The sequence below is a fragment of the Aspergillus luchuensis genome, chromosome 1, assembly GCF_016861625.1.
Source record: "Aspergillus luchuensis IFO 4308 DNA, chromosome 1, nearly complete sequence".
In the NCBI taxonomy this organism is placed as follows: Eukaryota; Fungi; Ascomycota; class Eurotiomycetes; order Eurotiales; family Aspergillaceae; genus Aspergillus; species Aspergillus luchuensis.
The window spans coordinates 1,867,957-1,889,729 of record NC_054849.1 but is presented as its reverse complement, the minus strand read 5'-3'; the positions used below and the strand labels follow the sequence as shown (position 1 = coordinate 1,889,729).

Here is a 21,773-nt window from a genome sequence, read left to right as displayed (position 1 = left end):
TTCAAGAGCCCTTGCGCACGTGTGTCCTGTTACAGTGTTGTTGTACAACATCAGCCCTGCATTATTCCCGACTTGGTTGCAGCTCCAGATAGTAGTAATACTACCAAGTAGCATACTGCCATGCCTATGGCACGCAACGGTATCGCGCTGCGCCACTAAAATCTCCGCCAAGATTAGATAGACACTCAAAAATATCTTCATGGGCAACTACTAGCGATCGGGAAGAGATAAAGGAGCCGTCGCATCCTCCCCCACACACAATTCAAGCACTGGGAGCGGAGGTGAACAATGCCCTATCTTCTCGTTACTCTCTGTTGTTTGTTCGCCAGTCTAGGCTCCTTTTTATTTGGTTATGACTCCGGGGTTATATCCTCTGTTATCGACCAGGATTCCTTCAAATATCGCTTCCACAATCCTTCTGATGCAGCGACAGGGGGTATCGTTGCATCCTATAATGGTTCGGACACCCGCGCCGATCACCACTTCGTCGCATTTCATCTCCGGCTGACATTCTGCAGGCGGTGCCATTCTAGGCTCGGTATTTGTCTCCTACCTCTCTGACCCTTGGGGGCGAAGGCCTGTTCTCTTCACCGGCGGCCTCCTCGCTAGCCTTGGGGCCGCGTTGCAGGCTGGCGCTGTCAACGTGTCCATGCTCATTGCAGGCCGTTTGATCGCTGGTCTTGCTATTGGCTTGATGTCCGCCATTATCCCAGTATATTGTGTATGTATCGCTATAACGCATCTCTGGGGGCCGTTATATTGCAGCGAATTCTGACCGTTCTTTCAGAGTGAGCTATCTCCTCCCCGTATTCGTGGCTTCCTAGGTTCACTGCAGCAATGGATGATTGGGCTCGGAGTTGTTGTAGCTGTGAGTGATTTATCTATCTACTATACCCCTGTTCAGCTAGTCGACTAGTCAACTAGTTCGCCCTCTATCCCTGACTAATCGCCTTTAGCAATGGGTGGGATATGGCTGCTCTCTCCGTACGGGAAATTTCAGCTGGAGTTTCCCCTTGGCATTTCAAGCAGTCCCCGCCGTGATTCTTAGCTGTGGCGTCTGGTTTCTCCCTGAATCACCTCGTTGGCTCATAGAAAAGGGCCGTCCAGATGCTGGTCGGGCGGTCTTGAACCGCCTCCATCTACCTAGGGGACAGCCGAACGCTCTACCAGTCGACGCGGAATTTGAGCGAATCTCCGCGGGTATTGCGGAGGCCCGGCATTCAGCCAACCACTCATGGCGACAGCTTTTGTTCACACAGCCTAATTGGCGCAAGCGTGTGCTGCTTGCCTGTGGCATGCAGGCTTTTACACAATGCTCGGGCACGAATGTGCTCCAGAACTATAACCCAGGTTTATACCGATCCTTGGGCTTGTCGCAATCCACTTCGCTCATCCTGCAGGGCATCTGGGGTGCATTGGCCCAGTTTTGGAATACTGTATTCATACTCTTCATCGATCGGGTCGACCGTCGCAAGCTGCTCATTCCGTCGTTACTGGGTATGGGCGCCACCATGTGCGTGGAGGCTATCCTGGGGCAGGTGTACAATAACTTTGAAAGTGTGGCGTCACCGAATCACAGTGCCGTCCGTGCTGCAATCGCTGTATTTTTCGTCTTCTCGTTCTTTTATACTAGTCTCGGGCTCATCTCTTGGATCTATCAATCCGAGATTTTCCCCACCAACATTCGCGCCCGAGGCTCTTCTGTAGCCACCGCCACCAATTGGAGTCTGAATTTGGTTTTTGCTCAGTGTTCGCCGATCGCCCAGTCGGAGATTCAGTTCGAATATTTCTACTGTTTCGCGGCCTTCAACTGGGTTGCGGCGGGTCTCGTTTGGGCCTTGTATCCGGAGACGGCCGGCAAGTCGCTCGAGGAAATTGACCGTCTCTTCACTCCAGAAACTTCGAGGCCCCCATATGATGCAGACAAACCTCACATTTCAATGTCAAATACAAGAGATAAGGATTTCCTGGCGATCGTTAGTACACGGGATACTAGCAGTCATACTTCCAGAAATTGAGCAGAACACAACGTTTCTGCCACCTCCAAGGAATCACATTATATAGTATATAGATGAGCTTATGACTTGATGTCACCAGAAATAATACAATGTAATTAATTCAAGAAGGCAATTGGTCGATCACAAAACAGAACAAGCAGATCACGCAATAAGAAAATCAGTTAAAATGAAAGGTATCATATACTGTCATGTCTCATCGCGGATATATAAAACACCAACACCAAGAAGATGGCCAAAAAGACATTAAATTCAACGTTACAATCAGATTCGTTTCCACGTGCACACAAAAAGACATAAGAAAAGAGGGAGGAAAAGATGAGAGGGATGGATACAAGTCTCAAAACTGCAGTGCTGTATATGCAGGTTCCATGTCCCGAGCGATAAAGCCCGACAAAACTACAGGCCTTGGAGGGCCGGCATAACGTAATTAGTGAGAGGCGCACTAAGAATCTCTTGCCGTAAGCCATCTTCCCAGAGCGAGACAGAAGGTATTCCCGTATGTAACGTTAGACAAGAGAAGAGAAAATAGTTCACGTTCATCCAGCTATCAAAGCTGAGCCGTTTGGCCACTTTGAGCATTCGGCCTGCAAACCACGGCCGATCGTAAGGCGTCTCAGCCGTAGGGCAGTATTGCGTAAAATCGGGTGTATTTCCAGGATTACGCCTTGACTTAGGCAACTCAATCGAACCATCCTCACATGCGAGCAATATTTGCAGCAATGCTTCAACTGAGCCGCTCATGTTCACTTCGCAGTTCAGGACACTCTGCTCCAAATTTCTGAGAAAGGCCTCACTATGCGAAACGGAGTTCCGGTAATCCCACAAGCCAGCATTTAGCATGATCAAGGCAACCAGCCGTGCAACAAACTGCTTGCGGTTACCCGATGCTGTAAAGCGTAGCCCGGGAGGCGCTGCGAGTATCTCATACAACAATGAGGTTGACTGGAATGCCGTGTGACGCATCGGTGCCGTGGTTAAGTTGGTGGATGTGCGTTGGTGTATAGCGAGCTGCTCACAGCGCTTGAGGAAGCTGATGAACTCACTGCACTGATTTTCGATCTCATCCATTGGGGTAGGTATGGGGTGTTGGGCGATAGTGTGCTCGATGAACGAATTTTCTGAAAGCGGCAGCTGACTCCGCACAAGCCCTTCAGCTTGGGGAACTGGTCTCTGTAGCATGGCTGGAGGATTGTATTCGAAGAAGAAGCTGGGTCCCTCTGTCTCATAGCCCGAAAGAATATAATCTTGCCAGTTTATTAGCATTCCGAGCCGTGTCTTATGAAAGGTGGATGGCCCGCCACGAAGACGGATCATCTCCCTTGCCGCTCGCATATGAAGCCAGCTAATCTGCTTATGACCAGGCCGAGGATCAAAGTCTTCAAGGCCTGCAGCGCTTATACAGCCTATAATCGCTTCATCGGAGATGTCATCCGGGTTCCTGTCCCTCAACTCTCGTAGCATGGTAATCGCACGATCACGATGATAGAGAGCTGCCGCGTCCGGCTCCTCATTACGAACCCAGACCCATGTGCTGGCCGCATGAACGAGTATTGTGTTCTGAAATGCCACAGGTCCTTTCATGCCTTCAGGGACAAATACTGCTGTGTACCAATTATGTGCCTTGGGTGACCGGAAGTGGTTTCCGTATGAGCAAGCAGGCATTTCGTTGACATAAAAGTCAAACAGTCTCTGACCCTCGATGTCTAGTTCAAGAGGCAGAGTGTTGAATGGATCTGTGCGTGCAGCACTCAGGATCGTCTTTGGTGACAACGCTACATCATCTGGTGTTGTTGGCGCAGACGATGATGGCGTTGGAGTGCTGGTGTCGGAAATGCTGCTTTGAGACAGGCAGTAGGTCTTGGGAAAATTCGTTTTGCTTCTGAAAGATATGCCTTCAAAGAATGGCCGAACTGCAGGCCTGGAACTCAAGATGATCCTGCCATCTGTGGCATGGTTTTTCACAGACCCGCTCGACTCTTGTTGTGCTAAGAAGTCATTGAGTGTCGGCTTGGGAATATTTTCCTGCGCAAGAGCATCGGTTCCATACAGGGATCCACTATCTTGAGTGTCGTCCGTTTGATTTTCACTCGTTTTTGTAACCTGACCAATGGCTCTTTTGTGCTGTCGTGTCTTCTCTCCCTGAGACGAACCCTCTTCGATTTCAGCACCAGACTGCCCGCTTGCATGTCGCTTTTGACGCATATATTCCTGCATAACATGACGCTTTACTTTAGTTAAAGTACTCCTGCTGTTGTCAGAAGCATCGATGAATTGCCACTGTATTGGTGGCGGCTCTTCTGTGGACTTCTTCCCACTAGCACTACTTGGTTCATCTGGCATATTGAAGGTTAGATGCACGATGATCTCGTGCCGCGCAAGTGCTTTGGTCTTAGTAGTCAGCCTTCATTAAGCGATGCGATAGCTGGTGTCTCATTCGGCCTGCAGGAGTGATGTTGGCTTCTCGCTGTATAGGCACAATGGCGGGGTAGCTTGATTAACTGTTGAAGACTGTCCAAACACCAGCAGCCTTTACTGTGCTTCGCCAGATAGCCGTCTCGCTATGCTTTCGACCCTGAAACGAAAATCCTGTAGAAAGTGCGATAGCGAGGCGCATCCACGAACAGATACCGACTGAAGTTATTGCCGGCTGCCTTGGCAATGGTGCGATAAAGGAATCTAGCTGTATCCGGCAGCGTGTCTTCGGTTACATAAAAACGAGCGGCCAACTTCCGACATCCAAGTCGAAGTTGAAACAAAGCGTGCCAACTGGCGATATCAGAACGCAGCCAGAATCTAAAATGGAACTAGAAGTGAAAGTTAGTACTTGACAAACTACGCTCAAGCATCAAGCCTATAGGGACAACGGAGAGAACAAGTTGAGGCACAAACACATACGGATCTGATAGCGATGATATATGTAGAGCAAAAAAAAAGTTAATTATTATTAGGCCATGAGGTAATGAGGAGCGTGAAATGCTGAGAGCAGAGTACTGTCACGATCCCGGGACTGAAGTAAGCCTGCGCTGCTCCACTGCGTCGAATCACCTAACTATAAGCATCTTTGGAGCTGAAACCTTGAATCATGGATCCAAAATCTCAAAGTAGCCTGGTGACCTGAACGCCAGATTGTCTGTTCCAGTGCCACCAACCAAGAGACACCAATGCAAAAGGGGAGGGGGGAATAATGGGGGCTGCGGTGCAGGAGATGGGGGAAGTAGTCTCGGGGCCAGAGATAATAATAGCGTGTGGCTTTAGAACCTAAAACCTTGTTTCAGAGAGGAGGAACGGCAGCATTATTGATGGTGGGCGGATATGTTCGCGATTTGCGAAGTGCAGAAGCTGGCTTGAACTAGTTTATGATGGTGTTGGAAGTCGGAAGTCCATTCCACTCTCCTAACTCCTAAGCATTCAACCGGGCTCGTTGGTGGGCGGCTGCTAGCGCCGCTTATCTCGGTGAACTCCACGATATCCGGAAATTCACGAAAGACTTCTCGTTCATCGACGTCATTATATGACTAGCAGCATCCTTCGCACCCTGAACACTCTATGGCTCATTGCGTGGCAGTTTATACCGGCTGCGTTCTTAGTGTGAAGCGATTTAGTAGGAAAGGCGCTACCGCCACGAGAGCCAGCCTTCGCTCCTGCCTATCTTAGAAGGTAAAGGTCATTTACCTATAAGGTAAGGCCTTCTTTTTTTTGTTTTCACCGCCTGCTTAATCCACAAGTAAACTGCCTGAGGCAGTAGTTAGTACCTCTGGCTGTCGAATATTCCAATCGGGATGGAAGGTATTACACTGCCAGCTATCAAAGCGAGCCTTCCATGATAAGGAAGGCGTCTTACTTTGTGAGGTAGGTGGTAGGGTATGGCATGAGCCAGGTTGGTGTGGAGGAAGCCTGGCTCTCGTGGCGGTAGCGTCTCCCTTTAGTAGCTATGCGAGAGTCTTTGTACCCCTCATGCCCTAACTCCTGCTAGCGGTATAAAGGGAGCGATATTAGCATGGGAAATACGAGTAAGTAGAGATCTCACATGAGGGTTGACCATTGGATGAGCAGTTGGGTTTGTTGAGTTAGATAGTTGCGTACTATACTACGTACTCTACGGTGACGGTGAAACACTGGATAAAGCAAAGCGTATTGAGAAAGCGCGTCAATGATGCTTGACATTGCCCTGTGTGGCTCATAGATATTGAAGCTATGATCCACTAAAAATTATGAATGACGCTCCAAAAGCTTTTTAGCTACTAGTCATAGCGTCTAATTTTGTTCTCCATCAAGACAAAGGCGTCAACTACTCGAAGATCCCATCCATTAATCACTGAGACATCCCGATATGTTTTCGAGAATACAATGTGGTATAAACGGTTCTGAAACTCTAGTAAATGTGTCAGTTATGTCATAAGCAGACGAGGGTGGAACTACCTGGATTGGGTTTTCGAGGCATTGTAGTGGTGAAGTCGAGAACAATATAGTAGTCCATCCGGCCTTTTTCGATCAGAGTGTAATATTGTCCATTTGGCTTGAACCTGTCCATGTGCTCTTGAAGCCGGTCACGTTCTCTGAGGAGTTCCAATCCCCACTTCTTCTGGGTAATAAGGAAGTCAATTGTTCCACCTTTAATATCCGACTGAACCACGAACTCGGGAGACACGACAACATGCCCATCCAGTAAAGGGAAGAGACAGCGATAAAACTCCTTCTGATACTGGTCTTCCAGTGGCCGGGAACTACCTGCTAATGAACGAGGCGCATGTGCTAGCTGACATGGCTGAAATCCTCTGATAACGTCGAGCGCTAACTGTAAAGGAGTGTCGTATTCAAGTTGGTTATCAGGGCGTTTCTCGGAGAAAAGACACTGGCAATACCTAGACTCTCGGATTAGAAAGCAGCCCAAAGTACTCTATAGACTCCCCACCTACCAACGATGAATTTGACTTGCGAATATGTATCGCTCTCCTCCGTCGCAAATCTCTGCATGAAGCCATCCGTTGGCTAAGATATGTTCGAGACCTTCTTGTGCCTCCTTAGATGTACCCGCGAAGCTGGATGTGAGGATCCCATCAGAAGCAACGGCTGCCTTAAGAACAGCGGCGACATTAGGTATTTGAAGGATCCGTGCTGGGGGCAGACCTCTGGAGAATGGGAGACTTCGAAGACATCGAAAAAACCCCATTGGGTCACTGAAAAAGGCTGTGCTGATTGTTTGCCACTCTAGCGGTCTGCGGTTTCGCACTTCTTTGGAGAGTACCTGTTGTAAACAGCCTTAATTTTAGTAAACAGACCGGCGAAACATCGACTTTAGGATAAAGCTAACCGGTAGGGACCTCAGAGCTAGGACCAGAGATTTAATGAGCCCTACATGTCCACTGCTGCTTTTGAACAAGCCTTGCTTCAAAGCTGGCGTCAGAAGAGGCCCACAGTCTGGTATGACTTGTGGCGCACATCTTTCAATAACTTGAATGGCTTCATTTTCCTCCATTAACAAACCAACAGGTTTCCAAGGTGATTGGATATTGATATCGGGCCTAAGTGATATTTCCTGTCCCTCACCGAAAATCATTGGCGTCGCCATATATTTTCGCTCGAAACCCGAAAAGCCCCTATCTGGAGAGCCGTAAGACATGAACAGTACAATGTAAGGTTGAGATGATGGGTCAACAGCTTTGAACAGATCCGCCCATAGCGCGACGTCCCAATACGATTGTTGGGCCTCATCGATAAGGAGATACCCTCGTTGTGTCAGCCAGGAGCGGCCATGGACACCAGTTCGTTGCTCGAGATAACCGGCCCAGCCCTTTGCTCTCGTTACCATATCTACATCCCAACCAGACATGACGTAAAGAGGAGTATTTGGATCACAATCAAGTAGCTTGTTGGCTAATAGATTCACGATGGTTGTCTTACCCGAAGCAGGAGTCCCCCTCACTCGAACAATATGAGATGCTTTCAGTCGAGCAATGAGCTCCGTGATCAACCCATCCCGGTGAACGATATGTGATCCGACATCTGTGATGATTAGCAATGATCTTGCCAAGTCCGGTTGAAGCAAACTATATACCTATAGGTGCAGTTATCTGTGACGGTGGGAATTCGGAGGAAGTAGCTATGACGCAAGATTAGCTGAGGAACATCACGAGTGTAAGAAACGAACAGTAATCTTGGTGGAGGCTCATCGGATGCGAGCATTTTTCACATTGTATTAGATTGTTCATGTCCGCAAGACGCGAAGCGCAGGACCCCTCGGGGCAAGCACACTGTAGAAATAGTTTTTTGTCTTGCCATTTACAAGGGCCCATGATGAAAAGTAGTATATTTTATTGATAGTGGTAGGCGGTGATGGCGGTGATTTTGATGCTCTGCAAGTATATCGTACAAAAGGAATGATCAGGGATTGAGGGTCCATATTTAAGGAGGATGGCCTTGAATGAGCATCCTCTTGCCTAGCTGTACATTGAATCGATCAATGGGATGCTGGAATAGCGCCTCTGAGTGTCAATTAACCACCATTGTAGTAACAGTAGTAGTAGAAGTGAATTACATATCAGCGGAACATAGGCGGTCATTATAGTCATGCGATACAGATACCGTCATGCGAACAGGCTTCATAATTGACATTCTCCTTCACTACGAGCACCGCTCTTTCCTATTATTGTGTGTGGAATAGAACACTGTCGCCGTGCTTTGCTGCTTCCTCTTTTGGCTCTGTCATGACCCTTGACTTTCCAGAATGAGATGAATGGCAAGCAAGTATCTGCCGCCCATCACTGCAATGGTTTGGAGCACAGGCCTTGAACTCTGGACTTACGACTTTCAATAGTGCTGCAGAGGGAGAATAGAAGGTCATCACAGCATCATTCTTCCGAGAATTCTCTTCTATGTCCCAAAGGATAGTAGTAATCTGTCGTGTGATAGCCAGTGTTTTGGAGACTCGACGGAGTTAACACTCACCGCCTTGGCCGTAAATCCGACGCAGAAGCTGCCAAATCCTCTCCGAATTCCATCTCCGCGTCGCCGAGCGCGCTTCCCCCAGCTTGAATATTTACTGAAAGCTTTAAAGTTATTGCGCTAGCCAGCTACTGGGGGAAAGACTCATCATTCACTAGAATCTTCTTAATCACAGATCTTGGATTCTGACGCGAAGTCGCTACTTACAGAGACACTCACTTGGGATCGCATCCCACTCCGTTTCGCATCTTTCTCCGACCTCCGCCGCAATTGCGACTTTTACGACCGATCGATAATCAGCAAAGAAGACTTCCCCGTCGGTCGCCTTTCCATTTTCGGCTTGTGGAAGCTACCGGCTCACATTCCAAAACTAATAGTATGAAATCGTATGCGACCGGAACCATACTCTTCGTCTAGGTTGCCAGTCTGCAGAATCGCCAGTTTGTGGGATCTTGAAGGCCAACATATCCCTAGGATTTTGTGCCCGAGCACTCACACGCTGGCTACCCACAGAAGGGGCGCGCTTGGACCTTAGAAGGTCGCTGGAAGAGTCGGAGTGATGGCCGGAGCTACGCAAGCGCCTGGTGATCAAACTCAGGTGGATGGTCGCGTCACCAATCAAGGGTCGACAAACCCATACGAAACAAACCCCGAGCTCCTCCCCAACGATGACATATTCCTCGCCCGGAGTGTGCATTATGGCCGCTACGCGCCTCGCGAATCTGACTTCAAACCTCGATACAACCAGTGGTGCGAACCGGATCCAGAGGTCACTTCATATTGGGAAGGCATTGTGAAAGAGCTCTGTACGGCAGAAAATTCTCTGAATGTCTCGGGGAACCGGGAGGTCTTCGCTGCTGGCAGCGTTGTCATTCGCGTTGATCGTGAACCTTCAACTGGCGCCGCTGCTGAAAAGTACTCGTGTGCCAACGCCAATGAACTGAGTGCCGCAAGGAAGGCTGAGGATACGCTCAAGGAGATGTCCATCGCTGTGCCGGTCATATTCTTTTGCGGGACAATAGATGGGAAAAATGTCACTGTGGAATCTAGAATCCCTGGCGTTACTCTTGAGGTAGCCTGGAGATACCTCACAGCTGAGCAGATTGACATGTTCAAGCAGCAGTGCCGTCGCATATCGCAGCGCCTTGGCGGGATAGATGCACCCCCCGACCGTCCTTCGTACGTTTGCAGTGGACTCAACTCACAAGCGTCACCTGATGCCCTGGAACCAGAGAAGAATATACTGTTTCGTGAAAGGAAGGAGGACGAACATATCTGTTTGGTCCACAACAACCTGGTACCGTCGAACGTTGTTATCAGCAATGATAAGGTGATCGGGATAACTGGTTGGCGACAGAGCGGGTACTTTGGCTTTGAAAGGGCAGATGAGATACATCGACGCTTTAGGATACTGGTGGCATCTGCCATACATGGAGACAAATCTACTAATCTGCGAGCGTGGTCTGACCTCTATGAAGGACTTGATGCCGCAGGAGTAGTTAGATCCACGAGCAAGCAAGACACACCAATCCCTCTTGTCAAGACCGAACCCCTCAACACGAATTTGGATAAAGTTCCCCTTAACGAAGAGTCGGAATCCAAGCCACCGGTTTCTTCACTTGACGGCCCGACTGCGGACCACCTCACTCCAAAAAACATTGCGAGTCTCAAGAATAGGGGATCCTCAAGAGCGTCGTCTTCTGACCGCTCCTCGCCAGCCACATCTACGAAACCTGGCCCGGCCCGGAAGTCTGCTACTGCTGCAACCAAGAAAGGGACTGGGCGAAAGTCAACGACCAAAAAGAGGAAAGCCAACGAATTGGACAGCGATATTGTTGATGGCGGTCGCTCCAACACTCCGTCTTCGATTCGTGCTGGCAAGCCCGCAACCAAAAAGCGGAATTCCACCTCGCACACCAACTCACCCGCCCCAGATAGTAAAAGGAAAGGCAGCAAGAACGTAGAGCAAGATGATATAGAAGAAGAGGAAGAAGATGACTCTGATGATAACGATGAAATATTTTGCATCTGCCGCAAACCTGACAATCATACGTGGATGATTGGATGCGATGGTGGATGTGAGGATTGGTTTCACGGGAAATGCGTCAACATCGATCCGAGAGATGCAGACCTCATTGACAAGTACATCTGTAAGACATTTCTCCGGCATTACACACATAATGTATGCCCGTGACTAACACTCCGCAGGCCCGAATTGCAAGGAGCAAGGCAAAGGATGGACTACATGGAAACCTATGTGCCGGCTAAAAGAATGCCGCAAGCCCGCCCGAGTCAACCAGAAAATCCCCAGCAAATACTGTTCAGACGAACATGGCCGGGAGTTCATGCTTCAGCGAACCAAGCTTCTCCTGGGTACGGGACTGAAAGCAAAAACAAATGCAGCAGGCCGAGCAGCCACCAATGGCATTAATTCGAGCGGAAGCAATAGTCGTGATGGGACCGCTACGCCAGACAGACGAGACCCGGACGATCTAGGAAGCCGAGGTGGAGTCCTTACAACAGGCGATCTCAAAGCCGTCGTAATGGGCGTCAGCTCCGCCAAAGAATTCCGCAAACTAGGCGAAAGCATCATATCGCTTCCCGCCGAAGAGGAAAGCAAAAATACCGCCACTACCACCACGGATCCGGAAGCCGAGACCAAGGAGGGAAAGAAGATCGGTCTGGACTTCGACGTAGACTGGCTCACATACACTCCCGACGAAGCATCCAAACTACAAAAGATCCGCAAGCAACGGGACGACCTTCTCCATCGCAAAGAGATGCTCCGCGCCCGAAACACATTCATGACACTGGTGCGCCAGCGATCCAAGAGTATTTTGGAGCAGCTAAAACAAACCGACCCAAAGGGTGGTTGGAAAGACATCTGCGGGTTCGACAGCAGACTCGCATGGTCGGACGAAGAATTCGACGAATGGCGGTTATCCGAAATCGGCGCGAAAGCACTCGAGGATGGCTCGCCCGAAGCCCTGGCATCAAGTTATCCCGAAGCTGCTACGGACGCCGACGGCGACACCGCCATGGATGACGACAACGAAGACGACTTCGAGAAACTCTCACGTGGAGTCTGTACTAAGAAGCGTTGTGAGAGGCATAAACAATGGCTCAAGGTCCAACAGCAAGATGCTGTATTCGAGGAAAATACCCTCGCTTTGGATCTTAGCAAATGCGAAAAAGAAGCGAAGAATGTCGTTGAGAGGGCCGTTCTTAGGATGTGGGCCGAATCAGACAATGCGCAAATTGGTGGCCAGTGATGTAATATTACTACGGCAGGCATCAAACCAGCGTGGCTTGTCTTTCGTCCCAGCATTCCCCTCTCATACATTACATACAGACGCTTCCTATCTCTCCTTTGTCGCGTTTGACAATTGACTTGATTTGGTTGATACCCCCATTCATAATGATCATCATTATTATTTATTTATCTGGAGAAAAAAGCATCATTCACAACTGGAGTTAGTCAGCGCGGAAAGGCAATATTGGTCTGCTAAGGGGGAAAAGTTGGAACTGGTGCATATTACTTGCATGATAGACGGTGTCAAGGGTTCATGTTTGTTTGAGATTTCCAAGTGGAATGAAATATTCAAATGGAGTAAGCAGGAAATTCTACTATCTACATAGGTCGCAATATCATACATCAGGGCATGCGCGCCCTGCAGCGCATAGCAACTATCAAACCTCACACATCGAATCACAAACCCAGCCATTCATGTTCAATCAAACCTCCCCCTCCCAAACACACCACCTCCCAACATTCCCACCCACCCTATCCTTAATAACCTCCACAACCGGAACCCTCCCAATACTCGACACCAACAGATGCGAATCAATCCCCTGATCCAGCGTCCTCATCAACAGACTCGGAAACATCTCACCACTATGCGCACGGAACGCAGACTGGATCCCCTCGCCATCATCCATTTCATACACTCCCCCCGTAGCGTTAGCATCTACTTCTACCCCCACTCCCCCACTCTGAGACCACACCACCTTCCCCAATCCACTAGTATTCACCAAGATCACCGAGAGATTCGACCCATGCGTTCGCGTCAATTGCGTTAGTGTCCGTAATACAGACGTGAGCATAGCTGATCCGCGCAGGGGGTTCGAAGCTCGGATTACGCCCTCGGTTAGGGTGTCCAGGCCTGTGATTATTATGATATGTTGTTGATGTGGTGTTGTATCTGTTGATGGTGTGGTGGCTGGAGATATGGTCAATGCGATTTCGTGTATTGCTTGTGCGGCTGCGTTGAAGTCGTAGACGGGGAAGAGTTGGACGGAGTCCAGAAGGGTTATTGCTTGGGTTCGTGATAGTGGGAGTTGTTGTTTTAGTTGTTGTTGTTTGTTGAGTAGGGAGGTGAGGAGGCGTTGGGGGGTGAAGGCGCTGAAGTTGGCCGGGTGGATTATGTAGGTTTTTGGTTGGAGGGTGTCGTGTTGGTGTTGGTGTAGTAGGTGGGTTGTGAGGAGGTGGCGGGGGAGCTGGGAGGTTGTTAATTATGTATGTTCTTATATGGGGAGTTGAAATTTGTGGTAAGGAGATGTATTGTAAATGATTATTGGGGGTGGTAGATATGGCTTAACAGGTTTATGTATAAGGGCATAGCAGGGAGGTTGTCTATGGAGAAGGTAGACATACTCTTCCGATGTACTCATCCTCATCACTCGTCTCCTTGTGTGCGTCTCTGAGCCTGGAGAAGCCAATGACTATGCCACTTCTGAAAACGCTGTCTGGACTATTTTGAAGTCCCTTTTGCACGTCATGTGAAATGTTCCAGCTTTGTTCCGCGGATTGTTGCTGATCTTGTTTTTGTTTGTTCTCTGCTGATGGACCAGACTGCAGCATAGTATGAGCTAAAATTGGTGGCGCTGGCTCAGCATCGCCAATATAAGCGTTGATGGACATGATGTTCTTCACCGGACTGAATGGTGGGAAAAACGCGTAGCTCTGTAACGCGTCCGTGTATAGCGCTGCCTTCTGTCAGATCATGCTGAGGATATGTAGTAGTTTAGAAGGACGAGCTATATTCACTCTGGTTGTTGTTGTTATCATAGATACGGACTGAGTATGTTAAGCGGTTTAAATGTAGTCGTAAGGTGAGATGTATACAAGGTGTGGAGTAGATCTGGGTTTCGCGAACGAATGTTGTGCCGGATATTGTAAAGCCCAGCTCGTCGCTCTTATATAGAATGTACCATGTAAACCTTCCAAAACTCGACTCATATCTGATAGGGGCTTGCACTATATTGGCTACTTAATTGGAAAAATTTATACCTAGTAATTGAAATAATCGAATAACCATCAAGTACTTATGCCCGCATGCCCACTCAATCATTAGTAGTTGATGCGCTATCACGTGACAATGACGTATATTATGTGTCTCGGTATGCACAATGAAGTTGCAGTATAAGTACTACTCACTCTAAATTGTTCTATATGCTAATATGCAAGCCGTAAATTGACTCACACATGTGGAAGTTATGGAAATAAGTATAGAGGGTAATTATGTACAGGCGCATCACAAATTTACTTACAAACTCTTGGAGCGTAATTCATCCAGAATATTTTCAAGTGTGCGCTCATTACTGTAGCATATCAGAGAGCGTTACCTACCGGCGTCGTAGGAGAACCCAACCGATCATCTTCGCCGTTCGAAGGTACTTTTGTCCAAGTTCCTCTTCCATCATGTACCCATCCGCTGCTGTCCAACACATCCCCTAGGATAGTAGATAGTTCTGAACGCAGAGCATCAAACTCGTAATCCGGCGTACGGAATTCCACGAGACTATCTAACGCCCCCATTTTCCTGACAGTGTGCGCAATAAGTGAATATCCAGTAGCAATCTCCATCCATGGGTCACTGGGGTCCATAGAGCCTCTCTGTTCCATCTCCGTAATCTTATCATCCGGAGACGGGGCAAGTTGGATGCTCAATGAACGCAGGTTGGTCATCAATTCAATGGCATCCAAGACTAATTTGACATGATTATAGAACGGAAACACTGCCGTATAGTTGAACGACGTGAAGGATTTCAATGAGCGGGAAAGGTCCAGCCTCTCGGAGAACAGTTGGGTGGATGCCACTGTTCCCCACTTATTGAATAGGGAAGGAACCTGGAACATGAAATACTCATAGTGATTGTACGCCCGGAGCGAGGACGACTCATTGAAGGCAAAGGAAGACCATACCCGAGTCTCAAGCAGACGGGCTGGATGCTTTGTCTCTGATAGTAGAGGAGGCCTGCAGACCCGCGAGTTCTGTTCCAATTGTAGAACCTGGAAAGGAACCTCGAATGCCCAGCTATGTCCGTCCATGATCCGTGTGTCAAGCATGGCGGCCAGAAATGGGGGAGGTGCAATCACAATGATCCGTAACGGATCGAGACTATCGAGTACTGGACGCCACCAATAGGGATCCTCTCGATGATCGGGAGAGTCCATCCCCTTGGCCACAATCGATATTACATATCGACCGAGATCTAACCTCGTTATAAATGAGACAAAGTCCGCTACATCTTTGATATCGAAGCATGCGTGAGCGAAAAGGTGGGGGCGCACCAGCTCCAGGAGTCGGGAGGAGGTGCGTGCAAGATTCTTCAAATCCCTAGTTCTAGATGTAGTAATACGCATACAAGGAGGCTTGTGCACCCTGGACTGAGAAGGAGGGGAAGCCGAGACTTCGGAGATGATCTGATCCAGAAGCTCATTCGGAAGGCTTTCCAAGGGCGAATGTGGTAAAGACATGGTTCCAGTAATCTGAGATAAAGTTTTCGTCCGAATGCCTCACATTGCGGAGACTATGGGCTTCAAATCAAGTATAGAAAACCAATGAATTGGACATAAATGCCAGCCCACAGCGATGTACTTTCCAGAAAGGAGTTATGGCGTGGTGAGTTTCGGGAAGAATGCTGGTTGTCAATTGCCGGGGGACCCCACATTCATCTCACGTGATAGTCAAATGGCGAAGATGGCTCCATAAGCAGGAAAACCGTGACAGAATGCTTTGACAGACTAAATTGGCGTTTACACAGATAGCAGGACTACTGTGACCTGTGGTCGCACTTTACACGCGCCAAATTCACGTATACCACTCAATTTAAGCCAGACTCGACACGACATACTCTGTATAGCTTTGGAAATCACACCAACTTTATAGGAACGCCTTTGCTGTATGAATGTGGAGCTGCATTAGTCTCTCCCCGCAACTCCTGCACTGGCTTGTTCTGACACTCGACAACATCGCAGCCACCCGGCAACAGTGTACTAGTCACGGTGCAATGTTATAATCATAATGGGGGGATAAGGAATCGATTCAGACCATTGTAGAATTATTATTTCTTGCTTTAGGCATCTGCAGCCAGCCCAGAACAGAAAGAACCCCAGATGAAATTGATTGCTGAGTCAGTACTTATACATTGGCCCCACCGGAGGCTTCCTTGCCGATCTTCTTTCCGCCTTCCTGGATTTACCATAGTAGTTCTGGCTCAATCCTACGTCGAAAACTGTCCCAGATGCCAGAAGACATTGATCTTCATGGAATTACTCGGTGTGTCTTGGTCTTTGAGGGAAGGTAGTCGTATCAAGTAGTACTCAAGGGACGCGCAAGATCGCAAGAATTTGCTTGAATTATCTTTCTGTCTCTCGTCTTAGGCCTGCGAAATCGGTCCCAGAATTTGGGGTCACTGTCCAGAGCGGTGGGGCAAGAACAGACCGGAGAAGAACATGGGCAAGACTCGGAGAACTCGCTTGCTGAGAAATGAGGGGGTCTCTTGCCCCCCATTTCTTCCTTCTTCTTGACTCGAGTCGGCTGTTGTCTTCTTCTCTCCATTCTGTCACCAGACCAGGTATGTTTCTTGCGTGAACCCATGAAAAGTTGGTTGCTACTGGATTCTCTAACTGATTTCTGGACAGCACACTCAAGCACTTTCAATCATCATGGCCCCTCAACTCCACCGTAACCCTCCTTTCCGCGCTGAGCACCTCGGCTCTCTCCTCCGGACGGAGGAGCTCCTCAAGACCAAGACCGCTTTCGAGAATGGCGAGGTTTCTGAGGCTCAGCTCGATGCTATCGAGAACAAGGATGTGAAGGAGGTCGCGGAGACCCAGAAGAAGTTGGGTTATGCCGCCATCTCCGACGGAGAGTACCGCCGTCACAGTAAGCTAGGCCCTCATACATCGCGCCTAATCATAGGGACTCATTGCTGACATGTTGACCGCGACAGTGTTCTGGGGTTCCTTCTTCCCTGGACTTGAGGGATTCGAGGAGGTCAGTGATGTCGATGCTGATGTCTTCCGCCCCTACGCCCCCGATGTTGCTGCGTTCCTCGAGGCTGGTCACAAGCCTGGTGAGACCGTTATCTGCACCGGCAAGATCAAGCACGTCGGCAGCACTTACACCAAGGAGTTCAAGTACCTGGCCAGCGTTGTTCCTCCCGAGGAGGTCAAGAACCTTAAGATCACCCTTGCTGCTCCTAACTGGTACCACTTGCGGTACAAGGAGGGCAAGGCTTACCCCAAGGAGGTGTACAGCTCCGACGAGGAGTACTTCGGTGACATCGCCAAGGCGGTTCAGGCTGAGCTGCAGGAGCTGTATGATGTTGGCTGCAGGAACGTCCAGTTCGACGACCCCAACCTTGCTTGTGAGTCCATCATGTCTGTATATCTATCCACGAGGATAACACGCTGACTCAAACTGCAGACTTCTGCTCTGAGAAGATGCTTGCTGGCTGGAAGGAGGACCCTCTGAACGTTCGCTCCGCGGATGAGACCTTCGAGCAGTACATTAAGCTGTACAACGACAGCATTTCTAAGCGCCCTGCCGATATGCACATCGGTGTGCACCTTTGCCGTGGTAACTTCGTTGGCAGCCGTCACTTCTCCGAGGGTGGCTACGACCGCATTGCCACCAAGCTCTTCAAGGAGCTCAACGTTGACACCTACTACCTCGAGTATGACACCCCTCGTGCTGGTGGCTTCGAGCCCCTGAAGGAGCTCCCTACCCACAAGAACGTCATCCTGGGTGTCGTTACCAGCAAGTTCGCTGCCCTCGAGGACAAGGAGGAGATGAAGAAGCGTGTCTATGACGCTGCCAAGTTCATCGCTGAGGGCAACAACATCTCTCTTGAGGAAGCCCTCAACCAGGTCGGCGTCAGCCCCCAGTGTGGCTTTGCCAGTCACCGTGAGGGTAACGCCATTGACCGCGATGGCATGATCGCCAAGCTGAAGCTTGTGCGCGAGATCGCCAACGATATCTGGCCCGGCCAGCTGTAAATATACCCGTCGTGAATGGCCGCGACACAAACTCCTGTCGATTCAACAACGAAAGGGAGTATGAATGAATGTGACGACTTTAGCGTATAGGATACCAGTTATTTAACATATGGATCGGATGTATAGTTTTAGAAAAATGCACGATTGTTTTTTTCACTTTCTCTCAAATACCATACACCTGGACACATGTGCCGTTATGTAGTTCGACAAACTGAGTACCTTGGAGTTACTGCAAGCACGACGTCCCACCCAAGAAGCTAATAAAGGCAGATCACTTTGTTATCAACCATTAACTATCTCTCATCTTGCCGTTTACCTTTGAAAACATTATAAAATATAAACTACTACCCCTAAACAAGGACTGCCCCCGCGCATCACTAGATAACGTCATGGTGCCTTTCACTCCGCCGGTCCAAGAATACTACTCTCCTTGATCGCCGCTCGTTTATGTGTATGAGCGTTCTCGATCTACCACCCCGACCCATTGATCAGCATTACTGCTTACCATACCACATCCATCTGTATCACTATACACGCACCTCATACCGCGGCATCTCATCCGACGCTTCGATCTTCCGCCCCGTCATGGTACCAGAATGCGTGCGGACGTCCCGGATGATGCCGATTGCTTCGGCGGTCTTGGAATCAGGTCCTGCGTATCGAATACACCCTCGTCATTTCCTTTACTTTCTCTCAAAACTACCCAAATGAGCGGACAGGGACGAGAGGGAGGGTATAGTAACTCACCGCCAATAGGCTTATAGCGAACCGTATCACCTGTTGCGTAGTCGGGCATTCTCAAGTTAAGTATAATCAAGAAAGCTTTGTGGTAGTCTTGTAGTGTATATGTATGTGTGTTTGGTGCAGATAACATATAAGTAACCATCTATCTAGCAAAACAACTACGTTGGTGTTGTGTCTTGTATTTAAGTACAAGTTTAACTTTTCCTTCCCAGAGCCACTGGTGTCAGATTGATGCTATCTGACGACGAACTTGGGAGCCAGCCACATTTTATTACCCATGGATAGGGCGGGTAAGTCGAGAGTTGTGCATGTGCTCGGAGCTTATTTACCAATACATCAACATCCCCTACTTCTATCTAATTGATTTATGCAAGATTGGGTTTTGCTTATATATAATATATCCGATGGCCGGGAGGAGTGTGTGACTGGTGGGACGAGCTTTCCGTTCCATGTGTCTGGAGGAGGATTTTCCGAGGCCTTAGGAGATTATGGTTACGGGGTTGTCATGAGTCAATGACGTTGGTGGAACATATGATCTTTGTTTGTTTGTTTTGGTTTGGGTTCCTTTTTTTTTGTTTCATCGTTTATTCATAAAGTGTGGATTTTTTGGGGTTTGGTAGTATCTAAAGAATATTATCAACAACCGAGCCGGGGAAAATACAACTGGGATATAAATAAATAGATAAATGCGAGGAAAAAGAATAAAATGAAACATTAAAGGGAGTATATGTATGCAGGTATGTGCTGGTCCAAGTTCCTTCTATTTTGAATGTTTCTACACACGAGAAGGGGGGGCGGCGAAGAAAAGCAGACAACAGAGAAAGGAAAATAGGAAAATAGTATTAAGAGACGGTATTCGAAATGACCCGCATCGAAACAGTGGGGATATCATGAAAATAAAGGAGAAAGGAAAAGCGGAACGGCGTGCGCGTGAAAGAAAATATTGCAAACACAGGATCCAAATGCTGCGTCTTCTGTCATCAAATCGAACGTGAAACGAGAGGTGTTCTGATGGTTCAGTTGGTACAAAGGAAACTGTTGTACACGAGAGGCCGTGCAGATGGCCTCCAAGTTTTGCGGCTCAGGTGGTGGCCGGCGGCTGTTTTATTTCTGAGGTTGCGTCTTGACGTTGTTGGAGAGCCATGCCTGAGAAAGTTGAGCGTTAGATGGCTGAGCATTGCCGATGAGGGGGCTTTTAAACTTACCAGGCCCTCAAAGATACCAGTTCCCTCCGTTGCGACACTTGGAGCAACGTACCACAGCTTATCCTTCAACTTGGTGAGCTGTAGCGCTTGAGTAACTTCCTCGGGGCTCATGTCTGCAAGAAGAATCCTGGTCAGTCGCGACGTCGTTTCCCACCATAACAATGCGGGAACTTACGGCCTTGAACATCCTGCTTGTTAGCAAAGACCAGCAGAAGAGCATCCTTCATTTCGCGATCGTTGATAATCTTGTGAAGTTCGGAGCGAGCTTCCTCCAAACGAGCAGTGTCGCTGGAGTCCACGACGAAAATCAATCCTTGTGTGCCTGAAGAGTTCACCCAATGTCAGCCAACTGCCCCACGAACCGCTGAAAACACGCGACAAGTGAAAACTTACCAGAGTAGTAGTGTCTCCAGAGGGGTCTGATCTTGTCCTGTCCACCAACATCCCAAACATTGAACTTGACATTCTTGTAGGTGACGCTTTCAACGTTAAAACCGACGGTAGGGATAGTGGTGACGTCCTGATTGGTGAGCTTCAATTTGTAGAGGATTGCTAACGCACTGTGTTAGTTTCCACATAGCCATGGTCAATGAGTCGACGCAGAGTCGAGGAGCAAACTTACTGGTCTTTCCAGCAGCATCCAAACCCAGCATCAAAATCCGCATCTCCTTCGTACCGAAAATCTTCCCCATAATCTTGGACACTTGACCACCCATTGTGACTAAAGGAGGCGTCTCCTGAAGACCGCCGACTGTTGATAGGATAAAGGAGCGACTGAGCCTGCGGAGATTCAACGAGCGCCAGAGAGCGTCTCCGATGCAATACAATTGCAGTGAGGAATCGGGATTCTAGATGGTGGACCGATTGGTCGAGTAGGGGGCCGTGGGAGAAAGAGGACAACGAAAACTAAACGTAAGGTCAATTACCCCGTGCTAGCGGTCCGCGTCAACAGGGCGACGTCTCCATAATGGACCATGCGTTCGCAGACGCAAGGTAAACAAGACATATGGAACTTACCTTATGTAAAGAAGGGGCGATAACGACGCACGTTGAAGCAGAGAGAAGAGAGTGTCGGTCCAACAGGGTCGAAAGTCAAATTGCACAACGATTGATCGAACAGCAGCAATAAGAATTTCAGGGTTCACGATCCACACGAGGAGCGCCTCTCTCTCTCTCTCGCTCTCCCGCTCGTCTGCTCGAGCGCTCCGTAAAAGGGGCTGTCCATGACTAAGCGCCCCGCGCCAAGCAATCGGTGGTTTCAGTATTTGCAGCATATCCTCAGGCACACACAAGCACCTGCCTGTAGCAGAACTACTAATGGAGGACTCCACTCGGACCCAGTTATTCCCGATCAAGAGGAACTTTTGCGATATATTGTAGATGCGCCTAGCAGTCAAATTATCATTGTTCAATAGAAGCAAGTCGTCCGACTCCTTGGCGACGGACTTTTTTTATCCTTAGCGTGGCCTGTGCCATGAACTTAGCCTTGATCTCACAAGTCACAACCAAGCAGAAGTACGTTCTGCAGACTTAGCGCACTCGCTATCTTGTGTAGTACCTATCGGAAGTCCCCGCTCC

At 48.8% G+C, this 21,773-nt stretch overlaps 9 protein-coding genes across 9 annotated transcripts; 3 read left to right on the top strand and 6 right to left on the bottom strand.

Moving 5' to 3' along the window:
• Positions 1-288: 288 nt before the first annotated feature.
• On the top strand, positions 289-2,018 carry AKAW2_10655A (sugar porter family MFS transporter; the record flags this gene model as incomplete). The annotated part of the gene is made up of 4 exons (XM_041689601.1): positions 289-457; positions 519-721; positions 788-868; positions 957-2,018. 4 exons carry the CDS (start codon positions 289-291, stop codon positions 2,016-2,018), a joined length of 1,515 nt encoding a protein of 504 aa, XP_041537375.1.
• A 396-nt stretch (positions 2,019-2,414) lies between these two features.
• Positions 2,415-4,358, bottom strand: AKAW2_10654S (sigma-70 region 2 family protein; the record flags this gene model as incomplete). The annotated part of the gene is made up of 1 exon (XM_041689590.1): positions 2,415-4,358. One exon carries the CDS (start codon positions 4,356-4,358, stop codon positions 2,415-2,417), a length of 1,944 nt encoding a protein of 647 aa, XP_041537374.1.
• Positions 4,359-6,259: 1,901 nt separating this feature from the next.
• AKAW2_10653S (uncharacterized protein) lies at positions 6,260-8,188 on the bottom strand (the record flags this gene model as incomplete). The annotated part of the gene is made up of 6 exons (XM_041689579.1): positions 6,260-6,390; positions 6,438-6,880; positions 6,935-7,263; positions 7,330-8,021; positions 8,074-8,118; positions 8,167-8,188. The coding sequence occupies 6 exons, from the start codon at positions 8,186-8,188 to the stop codon at positions 6,260-6,262; spliced, it is 1,662 nt and encodes a 553-aa protein (XP_041537373.1).
• Positions 8,189-9,519: 1,331 nt separating this feature from the next.
• AKAW2_10652A (putative PHD transcription factor) lies at positions 9,520-12,232 on the top strand (the record flags this gene model as incomplete). The annotated part of the gene is made up of 2 exons (XM_041689568.1): positions 9,520-11,110; positions 11,169-12,232. 2 exons carry the CDS (start codon positions 9,520-9,522, stop codon positions 12,230-12,232), a joined length of 2,655 nt encoding a protein of 884 aa, XP_041537372.1.
• A 463-nt stretch (positions 12,233-12,695) lies between these two features.
• On the bottom strand, positions 12,696-13,881 carry AKAW2_10651S (uncharacterized protein; the record flags this gene model as incomplete). The annotated part of the gene is made up of 2 exons (XM_041689557.1): positions 12,696-13,457; positions 13,615-13,881. 2 exons carry the CDS (start codon positions 13,879-13,881, stop codon positions 12,696-12,698), a joined length of 1,029 nt encoding a protein of 342 aa, XP_041537371.1.
• Positions 13,882-14,571: 690 nt separating this feature from the next.
• Positions 14,572-15,720, bottom strand: AKAW2_10650S (F-box domain protein; the record flags this gene model as incomplete). Its single annotated transcript, XM_041689546.1, has 1 exon — positions 14,572-15,720. The coding sequence occupies one exon, from the start codon at positions 15,718-15,720 to the stop codon at positions 14,572-14,574; it is 1,149 nt and encodes a 382-aa protein (XP_041537370.1).
• Positions 15,721-16,911: 1,191 nt separating this feature from the next.
• AKAW2_10649A (cobalamin-independent methionine synthase II family protein) lies at positions 16,912-18,246 on the top strand (the record flags this gene model as incomplete). The annotated part of the gene is made up of 3 exons (XM_041689534.1): positions 16,912-17,131; positions 17,199-17,615; positions 17,675-18,246. 3 exons carry the CDS (start codon positions 16,912-16,914, stop codon positions 18,244-18,246), a joined length of 1,209 nt encoding a protein of 402 aa, XP_041537369.1.
• A 399-nt stretch (positions 18,247-18,645) lies between these two features.
• Positions 18,646-19,042, bottom strand: AKAW2_10648S (DUF2945 domain-containing protein; the record flags this gene model as incomplete). Its single annotated transcript, XM_041689523.1, has 3 exons — positions 18,646-18,714; positions 18,786-18,898; positions 18,994-19,042. The coding sequence occupies 3 exons, from the start codon at positions 19,040-19,042 to the stop codon at positions 18,646-18,648; spliced, it is 231 nt and encodes a 76-aa protein (XP_041537368.1).
• A 1,052-nt stretch (positions 19,043-20,094) lies between these two features.
• ARF6 (ADP-ribosylation factor family protein) lies at positions 20,095-20,911 on the bottom strand (the record flags this gene model as incomplete). The annotated part of the gene is made up of 5 exons (XM_041689512.1): positions 20,095-20,136; positions 20,196-20,308; positions 20,371-20,517; positions 20,589-20,747; positions 20,818-20,911. 5 exons carry the CDS (start codon positions 20,909-20,911, stop codon positions 20,095-20,097), a joined length of 555 nt encoding a protein of 184 aa, XP_041537367.1.
• Between the last annotated feature and the right edge of the window lie 862 nt (positions 20,912-21,773).